At 34.6% G+C, this 14,006-nt stretch overlaps 1 protein-coding gene across 3 annotated transcripts in view; it reads right to left on the bottom strand.

The window, feature by feature from the left end:
* Positions 1-8,440, bottom strand: part of LOC106871332 (uncharacterized) — a 29,770-nt gene extending 21,330 nt beyond the window's left edge. The window contains exons 1-6 of one of the 3 annotated variants that reach the window (XM_089358930.1): positions 8,133-8,440; positions 6,351-6,517; positions 4,514-4,694; positions 3,344-3,366; positions 1,654-1,727; positions 113-220 (exon numbers count right to left, since the gene is read on the bottom strand). In XM_089358930.1, coding sequence (XP_089215056.1) covers positions 113-220; positions 1,654-1,699 — 154 coding nt within the window. In that variant the 5' untranslated portion in view covers positions 1,700-1,727; positions 3,344-3,366; positions 4,514-4,694; positions 6,351-6,517; positions 8,133-8,440. Of the gene's footprint in view, positions 1-112; positions 221-1,653; positions 1,728-3,343; positions 3,367-4,513; positions 4,695-6,350; positions 6,518-8,132 lie in introns of those variants that run through there. The other 2 variants (XM_014917731.3, XM_052971341.2) reach the window with 2 other exon arrangements.
* Positions 8,441-14,006: the final 5,566 nt, after the last annotated feature.

The raw sequence follows: 14,006 nt of genomic DNA on the forward strand, positions 1-14,006 counted from the left end.
ATCGATCAAGTACTGGAGTCAATTTAAGCAACTGTATCCAACCCCATAATTTGTGACCTTATGCCAATGTTAGAAATCAATATTATACATTGATACTAAGGTGAATGTAAACCTTTTGATGTTGGCTTTTGTGTCTCAATTCGGTTTATTAGTCTTGGAGAAGCAGAACGGTATGTTTGTTCAGTGGTCCCAGAGGAATCAGTGGTAGAACCAATCAGCTCTAAATGAAAGGAGAGAAAGAAAGAGCAGAACAATAATAATTATGTAAGAGCAATTAAATAAAGAAAAAAACCTTCTTAAAAGGCCATCATTGTCATTTAACATGTATTTTTCTATACTGACACTGTACAGATCTTCCTACTTCATAACTACATGGTTCCTGGTTCAATATGACTGAACAGCACCTTGGACTAGTCTCTGCTACCACAACCTTCGGTTGACAAATGCCTTGTGAGTAAATTTGACGGACAGAAACTGAGCAGAATACCTTCATATATGAGTATGTACGTATCATCATCATCACCATTTTACATCCACTTTCTATGGTTGGATGTAAAATGGGTTGGATGAGTTCTCAGAGTTATTGCTCTCCTAAATATTTCAGTTTTGGGTTGGATTCCATTGTAGGATGACTGTCCTCACATCAACTACCTGACAGAGTGCACCAGGTACATTTTATCATGGCACCAGCACTGGTGAGTTTGTCATAACCTTAACAAGACCTTCTCAATCCCACAGTTCTGCTTGCTCACCTGCAACTTTACAGAGTATCCTGCATGGAGACACACACACACACACACACACACACACACACAATGGTTGAGAAGACACTATTATTAGCATACAATAGATAAATAGATTAATGCTCAGAAGTTCCCAGATTCTTAAAACCCAACTTCCGAATCAAGATAAAAATAATTCTGCAGAACAAAAGTTGGTTCTAAGAACTGCCTAGCACAAGTATTTAATAAGATACAAGCTGGTCAAACACACACGCATATATATATATATGGCATCATATTATTTATATCATTTACAAAATATGTTATATATAAAACATGAAAAAAATATAATTAGCAAAGCAAAACTAAATTCCTAGATATTATTTTACAGTTGTTCCAAACATTCAGTCAGTTTGATGCAATAATATGCAAATGGCTGTGCATACTTATGCTATATATATATATATATATATATTAATTACTGGCAGAACTTACAGAGTAACTCAAAGGCAGAGAGTTTCATGCAGTGGCACTTCCCATACATATATATATATGCCAGCATGGACAACGGACGATAAATGATGATGATGATATCATCATCATCATCGTTTAACGTCCATTTTCCATGCTGGCATGGGTTGGACAGGTTGACTGGGGTCTGGGAAGCCAGGAGGCTGCACCAGGCTCCAACCTGATCTGGCAGTGTTTCTACTGATGGATGCCCTTCCTAACGCCAACCACTCCAAGAGTGTAGTAGGTACAGGTCAAAATAGCATGATTCCTCCCTTTCTTTCTTTATCATGTTTGTTTGTGAGCAAGTGTATATTGTGTGTGTGTTTTTAATAAAATCATGGAACAGACAAACAGACTTTGTGTTTTAGTATTATAAAAATCAACACAACACTAAAAAAAGGATAAAATATTTGCCTACTTTGTTTTCCAGCTTGCATAACTTTTCTTTTAGGTTTTGAAGTCATTTCTTTATTTTTCTGGTTGACACCATGACTATAACAAAGAACATAAATAGAAAAGCTATTGAAACATGGAACTTAAACGTGGAATATTAACTTCAAATGTAACATTCTACAGTCTCTTTTACTCTTTTACTTGTTTCAGTCATTTGACTGCGGCCATGCTGGAGCACCGCCTTTAGTCAAGCAAATCGACCCCAGGACTTATTCTTTGTAAGCCTAGTACTTATTCTATCGGACTCTTTTGTCGAACCGCTAAGTTACGGGGACGTAAACACACCAGCATCGGTTGTCAAGCGATGTTGGCGGGACAAACACAGACACACAAACATATACATATTTGCGATGGGCTTCTTTCAGTTTCCGTCTACCAAATCCACTCACAAGGCTTTGGTCGGCCCGAGGCTATAGTAGAAGACACTTGCCCAAGTTGCCATGCAGTGGGACTGAACCCGGAACCATGAGGTTGGTAAGCAAGCTACTTACCACACAGCCACTGTTCAAAATCATAACATCAAGAGAATGCTATTCATGGGACATAAAAAAAATACATAATATTCCTCAGTATGAGTGTATCTTTTATCTTTTACTCATTAGACTGTGACCATGCTGGGGCACTGCCTTGACAAATTTTTAGTTGAATGAATTGAGCCTAGTACTTTCTTTTATTTTTTTAAAGCCTGGTAATTACTCTATCGGTTCTCTTTTGACAAATCACTAAGTTATAGGAATGTAAACACAGCAACACTGGTTATCAAGCAGTGATGGGAGACAAACACAGATACACACACACACATATGATGGACGTCTTTCAGTTTCTGTCTACCAAATCTATTCACAAGGCTTTGGTTGACCTGAATAGTGAGATTTGAATTCAGAATGCAAAGCTAAGTCATATAACACAAGGTATTTTCTATTAATTCTGCTATCCATCAACTCTCAATAATAACTGTATTTACGTGTATGTTCAAAGATGAGTGTACATATATGTACACACACATTATACAATAGTAGCATGTTGTACAGAAGGGATGAAAATTCCTCTTCAGACTGCACCCTAGATATACACATATATGAATCTCGGTCCTTCATCAGTCAGGGTTGACCATATATCTGTACCTGTATACACAAGAATGGGCAAGCTTATTTTTATCTTTTAGTCGGGAGAGAAGGCAACACTCAAGACCTGTTACAAGGCCTCCAAGACTGATGGGAGGAAGGGATGGAGTCACTTAACATTTGATATCTTTCCTGGAGGAATATTCCTAATTTTGTTAACAGTAAAGTTGTAGTAGCTTTTACACGTCTCATAGCTTATTGCATGACATACACACGGACTTTTTACAGTTTATCAAATATTTTAGAAGTAAAAATAAAAAGGTCACTGAGACCCTTTCAGAATTATACAAGGCCCATAGGTTGAGGACTGTTGGAGTAGAAGCACTTTTGTTGGCTTGTGATGTGAAGGAAATTTGTTTGTTATTTGTAACAGGTGTATCAACTACCTAAAGGCTCCCTTGTTGGCTAATTTGAATACATGTTTAAATAAAGGGGGTTCAAACCTAATAGTCCTTTGAAAGAGGCTTCCAACACAAGTTGACAAACATTAAAGATAAGAAACTTAAACCTGAAGTGGTTCCTATGGCTTACCTTCTGCTGACTCCAGTGGTTGGCTTTATAAACAAAAGAATAAATAAATAATAATAAAATCAAGAAAGTAACATTAAAACAACTTTGTTATGAAAAATATAAAAATTTTAAATAAAAGATAACACAAAATAAAAAAATGAAAATTAAAAAATTTTAAATTAAAACAATGTAAATTCTACAAATACTATTTTTCATTTCCACTGACTCTATTTTTAAGATATTCTTTGACGGACAAGAACTTTTATAATGCTTGGATGTTTTCTAGCAATTAGATTATCATGGTAATCCACAAAGAAAGTTGCAAGTGGGTGATAATAATTTCTAATAAAAGAATAAATGTTTTGCTGTTTAATCCTTGGTTAATGACCAATAAGGAGGCGTAATGGCCCAGTGGTTAGGGCAGCGGACTCGTGGTCATAGGATCGTAGTTTCGATTCCCAGACCGGGCGTTGTGAGTGTTTGAGCGAAAACACCTAAAGCTCCACGAGGCTCCGGCAGGGGATGGTGGCGAACCCTGCTGTACTCTTTCACCACAGCTTCCTCTCACTCTTACTTCCTGTTTCTGTTGTGCCTGTAATTCAAAGGGTCAGCCTTGTCACACTGTGTCACGCTGAATATCCCCGAGAACTACGTTAAGGGTACACGTGTCTGTGGAGTGCTCAGCCACTTACATGTTAATTTCATGAGCAGGCTGTTCCGTTGATCGGATCAACTGGAACCCTTGACGTCGTAAGCGACGGAGTGCCAACAACAATGACCAATAAATATAATTAAGATATGAAATTAATTATATAGCTTCCAAATTGAGTGTATGTTTCAAGTCGCTTCAGCTACAGAGTTTCCTTTTTTGTACTCATAAAGCATTACGTGCCTTAAATGCTCTTTGGATATTTCCATGTTAGAAAGAGTTTTAACCAAAGAAATTTTAATTCTATTATTCTGTAAAATAATATTTAATTAATTTAAATGTACACAAATGCATAAAAATAATTTTTAATTCCATTAGACATTCTATAATACTATTAAATTTCGTTGAATTTTAAAAGAGGTAAAATCATACAGAACTTATGGGATGACCTGATATAAATATTATCAAATAATATAGTACTCAATATGTCGAGTAATGTATTTATATATTTATAAAGCAATAGAAGTAAAATATCAGGCTACCAAATGTTTCGTGCCAAGCAACTCATTCAGGCCCCGTATCTCCACATGTTTAGAGTTATGAAAAATATTTTGGGAAAATACATTTATAAACGTTTCCACTTCTGTTAAGGCGAATAACTCTTTTAGATAGTCATTGTGAGTTATTTCTCTTTGATTGTCTCAAGAATTAACATTGACGATGCTGGAAAAGAAAAAAAAAATCTGTTGAAAATTGAGGAAGAACGATTGAAAACAGGTTATACATTATCAATAGAGAGAGTTGAAAAGAATAGAAGTGGGGGAACACGAAGGTGAGTTTCGAAAGAAATAATACACAGAAATGCAAGAAAGAGGAAAAGCAGAAAAGCAAAGCGATGGTAAAGCAAAGCTGAAGAGAGTTTAGTGTGGAGCAATTTTTTTTTATTTTTAACACAAAGGTTTTTCATAATATCTCTAAATATGGAGATATGAGCCTGAATGAGTAATTGGTAGGCCAGCAGTTTATACATATTGCTTTATAAAAATATTTATGATGTACATTGAAACAATATGCATGTTCCTGGAAGTCATATGTCTAAAACAGAAAAATGTCTTTTATTGAGCAGTGGTCTTCTTGATCTTTATTTGAGAATTATACTGTAGTACTAATTCTTAAATATTCCTCCATTGTCTACTACAGGATCAGGTCTAGCTTATTTGTTTCTGACATTTTTATGTTAAGATTTATATGGGTCTTATATTTAAATGTATCTATATCAAGATTTTAGTTTATTAGTAGTATTAGTCCATCAGAAATTTAGTGGTTTATAGGATTTTTATGTTAGATATTAGCTAGTTGTTATCTTATGGGGAATTTATGACACGTACACACACACTTTTGTCATTCTTTATTTTTATGATGAAGGACTAGCATTCAAAACAAAATTCTCCCCTTTGGTTGTAAGCATGAAACTAATACATTTATTAAAACTTGCCCCACACGTCTTCTTTTTGTATATTCTTTTACTTGTTTCAGTCATTTTGATTGTGGCCATGCTGGAGCACCGACTTTACTCGAGCAAATCGATCCCAGGGCTTTTTCTTTGTAAGCCTAGTACTTATTCTATTGGTCTCTTTTTGCAGAACTGCTAAGTTATGGGGACGTAAATGCACCAGCACCGATTGTAAAGAGGTGTTGGGGTGGGACACACACACACACACACACACACACACACACACACACACACATATATATATATATATATATATATACACACACACACAAGCTTCTTTCAGTTTTTGTCTAGCAAATCCACTCACAAGGCTTTGGTCAGCCCGAGGCTATAGTAGAAGACACTTGCCCAAGGTGCCACAGAGTGGGACTGAACCTGCAACCATGTAGTTGGTAAGCAAGCTCCTTACCACATAAAATAACTAACAGTTGCGTACAAAATGCAATGCTGCACAGTAGTGGAGGTATGAGTATTAAATGCAGAGTATGTGCAAAGGGTGGAGAAAAATGAAGGAAGCAGGTTCTACTGGATGTGTTAGTGTGCATAGGTAATGCAGTACAATGGACTAAGATAAAAATTGAATGTAAGCAGAATCAAATGTAGCATGCAACAGAGATCCAAATGGAATGAAACTGTTGAAGATCAAAGAAGACATGGACCAAGGTAGTTAAAGCTGATCTTAATTTCACAAAGGAGATGAAAAACCCAACAAATGGTAAGATGTTGTGTTGGAGAAAACTCAACCACAGCATGCATGCAAGCATGAAAAGCAAATATAATGATGATGATACCAAATCTTAAAAATTTTTGTAAACTATATTATTTCAATGAAATAGGTTGTATAAGTTGAGAAAAGAAACATTTACATTTAGTTGTTTCCCTGTTTGTCGACGAATACCTTGCTGAATGACTGGTGACATTGTATAATAGCGAAACCAATTTGTGCTGTAGATAATTCTGCGATGTTTCAAATCCAGAGTAATTTCACACATTGTTTAGTTAGGGAAGTAACTTGACATGTGCTGATAAGAATCTAAATACAATGAAAGAAGCAACAAATACCAAAAATGTCTTCATTTAATCTTCCCATCGATATCTTCAATTCAACTTTAGCAATAGGAATTACCTTACCAACAATCATGTATTTTTTACTTGATGTTATATTCTCTGGATTACATTATTATTATTATTTTTTTTTTTTTCTGAAACGACAGGGTATAGGTTGAGTGAGATTTGTTGCAATTTCTAGCAAGTCGTGCAACTGTTTAGAAGCTTCCTTGTTGATTCATATTAAGAAAATATTATAAATTTCTGATGTATTCATCTTCAGATATGTCTATAATTGGATTTTGATTTGACACTAATAGGATTTTCATTTAGGTTCTTTTAAAAGATATCATCACTGTGTCTAATTAGAAAGGGGAAAACACTTAAAAAATCAGAATTATAGTTGCTGAGTTCAAATACAAGTGAGATTAACAGTCAAGCACTGATGTTGAATTAATTTACTGTACCCCACTCTCTCTCCCCAATATATCTGGCCTTCTACCAACAATAAAAATTAGCATTACGCAGAAATGTCAATTTTAGCCAGGAAAAAAAAAATGTCCCATTTCATTTAAATACTATATTAGTGTAATTAAACAATATTTTAACGACATTATAAAGAAACATTGTGACTTGAACACAATGGCATTACACTTATGCGAAGATAAAGTTGAAATGAAATTACTTAATTCATTTATACAGCTTAATGTTCACGAGAAATACATAAACGTCATAACATCATTTGCGTTCTTTCCATTGCAAATACTAAATATTGTGCCGAGTTTAAAAAGATATTTGTCATTTAACTTAAGTTGGGTTTGGCTGGCACATTCCATCCACTATAATTCCTCCACCCCTTCTTTTTTAGTTTATAGTAAACCCTGGACTACATTATCCAGTGTAGCCCTCTTTTAAGGCGGTAGGGCATGGTTTGGAAGATTGGCTGCTGTTTCTAGTGAATGAAGCGCCACATACTCCCTCGTCGGTTTGTAAAAAATTGACACAAACAACATAGCGCTAGACAAGATGCATTAAGGTAAATAAATAAATAATTACAGTAGAAGTAAATAAGTATCAATATTATAGTAAAGCCTTTCAAAAAAAAAGTTTTGGACAAGCATCAATATCACGCCTTCTGTATACCCTTCTTGCCAAAAAAACACCGGACAAAATGCTTAGCAGCATCTCGTCCGTCTTCACACTCCGAGTTCAAATTCCACCAAGGTCCACTCTGCCTTTCATCTTTTCGAGATCGATAAAATAAGTACTAGTCAAGTACTGCAGTCAACATAATCGACTTTCGCTTCCCCTCAAAAACTGCTGGCCTTGTGCCAAAACTTAAAACCATTAAGGATTGTTTATTATAATAATAATTATTATTATTATTAATAAAGGTACAAGGCCTGGAATTTCGACCTCGGTACTTTATTTTATCGACCCTGATAGGATGAAAGGCATACCGGCGGGATTTGAACTCGGAAATGGTCATAAGTCTATCACAAAGTTTCTAACTTATATGAAGTGAAGTTTATGCCATCACCTTCACAAAAAAAGCTATTAATGGCTATAAGTGATGTCAGAGTTGAAGGAGAATAATTTACCTTCGTGTTTAATACGTTGACCAAAACAACTTGAAACAAGATCCAACATGTTGTCGTCGACTGCTCTTGAAGGAATTTTGTTTGTTTGTTTTAATGAATGGGCTTGCTTATGTTAGCTAAACTTCATATGTTGGATATGAAGTCAGTAATAAAACAAGAATGTTATTGAAATTCACTTAGAATAGTATTAGCATCAACTGTACCAAAATCTAGCTTTTAGCACGTTAAGTCCGTATCGAAAGTGTCGTCAAAACAAATCGAATGCTTGAATTTTCCACGCAACTCTGACAGGTCCGGTGTAGCAGCTCACTGATTGGTTGATTTTATATAGTGTTCTTGTACATTTCCGGTTTTCTCAAACCAGCTGATACTTAACTATGGAGGACCAACAATGAAATAAAATGAATATGAAATAAGATAAAATGGGAGGTGATTTAATCTCTTTATAACTTTTTTTTTTCTGATTGAGCAGGTTTGAATTTGATTATGTTTCTTCGAGGAAGCCCAAATAATTCAGAATCATGTCCTTATCAGTCACTAAGCCTCCTAACAAAGATTAGATTTCTCCAATTAGCATAATATAGTATAGTAATCCCTCGACTATCGCTGGTATTAGTTCCACCACCCACCACGATAGGTGAAAATCCGCGAAGTAGAAACAGTACTGTACTGTGTATTTTTTTATATTATTTTTATAATTTATATCATCATCATCATTTAACGTCCGCTTTCCATGCTAGCATGGGTTGGACGATTTGACTGAGGACTGGCAAACCAGATGGCTACACCAGGCTTCAATCTGATTTGGCAGAGTTTCTACAGCTGGATGCCCTTCCTAATGCCAACCACTCCGAGAGTGTAGTGGGAGCTTTTACGTGCCACTGGCACGAGGGCCAGTCACGCGGTACTGGTAACGGCTACGCTCAAAATGGTGTTTTTTACGTGCCACCTGCACAGGAACCAGTCCAGCGACACTGGCAACTACCTTGCTCGAATGTTTTTTCACGTGCCACCGGCACAAGTGCCAGTAAGGCAACGCTGGTATAAATGGAAAACAACACCACCGAGGAACCGATATAAGCTTAACTAATAAACCGTGATATTACGAGGTATTACTGTAATACTTTTAGTGAAATAAAATTGTAATGACTGTTAATTTTTTTTGTTTTGTTTGTTTCCTTTCTCCAACTAAGAAAAACATTTTAATCAATCAGGAATTTGTTTTTGATGTAGTTTCATGTTTGTGATATGATGTAGATTGAGAAACAACATATCTAATAGACTATGTTCATTAATTAGTCTATATGTTTTAAGTTTTAGGTTTGTTGTTCCCTGTGTTAGTTTTATCATGTTATGTATCAGTGATTGAATAGGTTTTCCTCGTTGTACTATAATTTAATATCAATTTCTTTAATTTGATATTGCTTGTAGAAATAAGCAAGTGTTGGTATAATAGATATATTATGCTAATGTTTCACCACTTCCGATTTCTGTTGATGCTCAGGCAGCATTTATGCTTCTAATGCTGTTGACTTCACTGGGTCAAATGGTACTACCCAAGTGCCAAAACCATAGTGATATTCATTAGCAACTGATGATAGTAATGTATATTTGATGTGCTTGTTTGTGAATTTTTTCATATTTCGGGGTCTCATTATTCCAAGTTATCCTTTGAAATAATAAAGTGTTTTTGGATTCATGGTTTATGATGGTTACTTAAACAGATAGTAATTGCTTTACTTCATAGATAATCTTATAAGGCTTGGATAACACTTAGATAATGGTTTCTAGTTTGGGGAGGCTCCATGGCATACATCTTTTTCTTCTTTATTTTCATTCCATACTGTATGGGGTGGATACTGTAACATATCAGGTTTTCTATAGAGCTTACCAACCCCTCATTCAACCCTTTTCGATTTCTGGAGAAAGGGATGTTATGTGTTGTCCAGTGAAATGTTTCTTAAGGCACAGCACAGCTAATTCATAGAGAGACAAACAGACAGAAGAAATGATCCCAATTCTTGATTGATACTTTATCCACTCTGGAAAAAAGAAAAGCAATGTTGATTTTGGTATCTGTTCATGAGTATCCCAGTTTTTAGAATAGGTATATCATATCCCTGCAAGTCATGAGAAGCAATTGAAAAGATTGGCTCCGAGAAGGGCATCACTGTCCAACTTATGCTACCATTAAACATCATCATCATCATCATCATCGTTTAACGTCCGCTTTCCATGCTAGCATGGGTTGGACGATTTGACTGAGGACTGGTGAAACCGGATGGCAACACCAGGCTGTAGACATAAAAATGATAATGATGATGATATATCTCACAAGCTTACCAAACATGCAACACAGATCACATGATTTCAAAGGTAGCTTCTTAACTAGTCTTGCCTGCCTCTCTCTCACACATACATACAAATGCATAATTAAAGAGAGGACATTTCTAACTTCAACTTAGAGTAATATTGCATATCTACACAGTAGTGTTAATCTCAGGTTTAGGTACCATTGTGTTCTGTACAACTTTCTTCATGACTATGACCAACTTGCACCAGAGAGAGCTTAAAGCAGTTCCAGATGTGACATTACTGGTACAGGTGTAGACATATGGTTTAAAAGGTTCACTTTATAACCCAAAAGGTTATGAAGTGAATCACTGAGAACTTGTCTCTGATAAAGGATTAGGAATAACAAAGAATTATATGCATGGCTAAACATACATACACACACACACACAAATGCATGTGGGTGCATGTACAAGCAGACAGAAAGCTGAAATATATAAAACAAAAGAATTTAGACATTTTATAAGCAACAGAATCAATTGTTTGCTTGTTTTAAATTTATTTTTAAAAAATCACACACACACATACCAAGTTAAAATTATCTTAAATAGGATAAAATTATGACAGCTCAATTAGGAAAAAAAATAGGAAAAATAATCAAGTTAAAATAGGGAAAGAAAAAAAAAGGATTATATTTTTCGTTAATATCAAACAGAAGAATGATATTTTGTTGAAATGTTAATAAATAGAAATTATGTATAAAAAAAAAAAGAGCAATATTTTAGGGGGCTTGTTAAAAATGTATTTTTATTATTTAAAAAAAAAAAATCTTTGTAAATAAAATAAAGAAGTAAAAAAAGAAAATAGTAGAATATCAAATAAATAAAAATAGATGTAGTAGCCAACTAAATAATAAAAAATAGGTATGATAGTTAACTATATAATTAAATATATGCGTGGTAGCTAATGAAATAATTAAAATTAGAGTGTTAACTAAATATAGTAAATGAAATATAAATAGGTCTAATCAGGATTGATGTAGTAAAGTGTAAATTAAAGCAATCCCACTGAAGACGTTATTATTTAGCCTTTGGTTAATCCTGTGATCAAAGGAATTTCAACTATGACTATATAATCTCTTTCCTATTACACATTATTATTCAACATATCCTTTATTTACATTGTTAGGGTGCAATTTAAAGCAGAATTGGTTGCTATTTTTAGCATTGCAGGAACCCCAAATAGTTTTTGAATTGAAAAACATATTATTACTCAGAGGTACATTTATGTTGTGTAGTAATAATAATAATAATAATAATAATGCATACAACGAGTTTCTCTGCCCTAAGTGTACGGAAAACACTCGGCGAGAAATGGAAGAAAATTTGAAGAAGGAAGAAAAAAAAACATAATAATAATAATAATAATAATAATAATAATTTTGGCACAAGAGCAGTAATTTTGAGGGGAAAGGTAAGACAATGCCATTGACCCTAGTAATTGACTGATACTTTAATTTATTGGCACAAATGATGAAAACAAAGTTGTCCTAGACAATATTTTGAACTCAGAACATACTGAGCTGGAACACGACTGCAACATCCTAAAACATTGGCCCTCTCGTTCAGCTCAGACAAACATGAAAAACATACATACACACACAGATAGCAGCAATATAAATAGGCTTCACTGCCCAAAATACTCAGTTGAGATGCATACCACCAACTATAACTGTAGTGGAACAACAGCCACATTCTAACTGAGTCTATCTTCCTTACATCTGTTGCGGCAAGCATCAAAATCTATGGCCATACAAGAATAGCTTAGACAATCGGAAGAGTGCAATGAGTCCAGTCTGTCACACTGCACCTTATGCAGTTCATCATTGCATGTTGGAGTATGCAGTATGGTCCTCAACGAAGAGGAGACATGATATAACTAAGGAAAACAGATCTGTAATTTTTGTGTCATTATTTAGTCATCTACCTGCATGTCATATGACTGCTTGACCAGGGATGACCAAGGGCTGCACAACAACAAAGGCATTCTCTATACGAATGGAGAGCAGATTCTATGATACTTGTATGCAAAGTGTAATATTGCATGGTAGAGTATAAAAAAAAAAGGGAAAAGAAAAGAAAAAAAAAAACCCATCAGATCTATCTAGCACTTGTCTAGCACTATTTTATCATCTTCAAAAGTAGAATTGACTTCAGTGGGATTTAAATAATAATAATAATAATGAAAATAATAATAGTAATAATAATAATAATAATAATAACAATAATAATAATAATAACAATAATAATAATAATGACAATGATGAAAATTATAAGGGTTTCAAATTTTGGCTCAAGACCAGCAATATTAGGGGGGAGGTGACAGCTAATTACATTGGTCCCATTGCTCAACTGGTACTTAGTTGACCTCGGCAAAATTTGAACTCAGATAGTAAAGACAGATGAAATGTCACTAAGCATTTTGTCCAGCATGCTAACAATTCAGCTAGTTGACCACCTTAATAATAATAATAATAATAATAATAATAATAATGATGATGATTTCAAATTTTGGCACAATGCCAGCAATTTCGAGGGAGGGGATAAGTTGATTATATCGACCCCAGTGTCCAACTGGTACTTATTTTATCGACCCTGAGAGGATGGAAGGCAAAGTCAACACCACCAGCATTCAAACTCAGAATGTAAAGTCGGAAGAAATGCTGCTAACCATTTTGCCCAGTGTATAATAATAATAATAATAACCGTACATCAACCCCAGTAATGGTAGAAGAAATGGAGTGAGGGAACAGTGAGTCTGTGAGCAAGACGTTGAGGTGTGTCACTGAATGACTTCATGTATCAATCAGTTGGTTAAGAAGGGATTTGGGGAGATGTGTGCGAATGTATGTGTAGTAGCAGCAATGTTCCAAAAGTGGATTAATACTTTATATTTTAACCCTTTAGTGTTCAGTTTACTTTGTCAAATGTAATGCTTATTTATTCACATTGATTTAAAAAAAATCATGCATTAGCTTATAACTTGGAGATTTCGATGATGTGAGTGTTTATTTTTTAGAATGACATTGTATGGTAGGTGTAAGAGGCCAGATTGGGCCAGTTTGATCATAAAACAAAGATAACATTTTGGCCGGATAAGGCCGGTTTAAATGTTAAAAGGTTAAGGAAGTGAAAAGTTTGAGACTCCCGTTTCAGCTGGAAGCTGGTGTAGTGAGACGGTAGAGAAAGGAGTGGTTTTATTGTTCTTGATTTTCTCTCAGTTACTCTTCTTCTACATCAGAGGTTTCGTATTTTTCAAGAACTGTTTCCACTATATAAAATATATACATACATAAAGATGACAGACCTGCTAGCAAATCTGTCGTGTTTGCAAATGTGGGTTTAAGTTCTACAGGCAGCCTTCAACTGTTTTTCATCCAAACAGTTTTTTAAACTAATACTCTACACACTGTTATTTATAGCTTTATCTACATAAATACACGAGCATACACACTCATTCATACAAGTGTATATAAATATGATTGTATAAATGCACACCCTTCTATGTAATACCCCTTCACTT

Source organism: Octopus bimaculoides, chromosome 10 (assembly GCF_046866305.1).
Source record: "Octopus bimaculoides isolate indiv1 chromosome 10, ASM4686630v1, whole genome shotgun sequence".
Taxonomy (NCBI): Eukaryota; Metazoa; Mollusca; class Cephalopoda; order Octopoda; family Octopodidae; genus Octopus; species Octopus bimaculoides.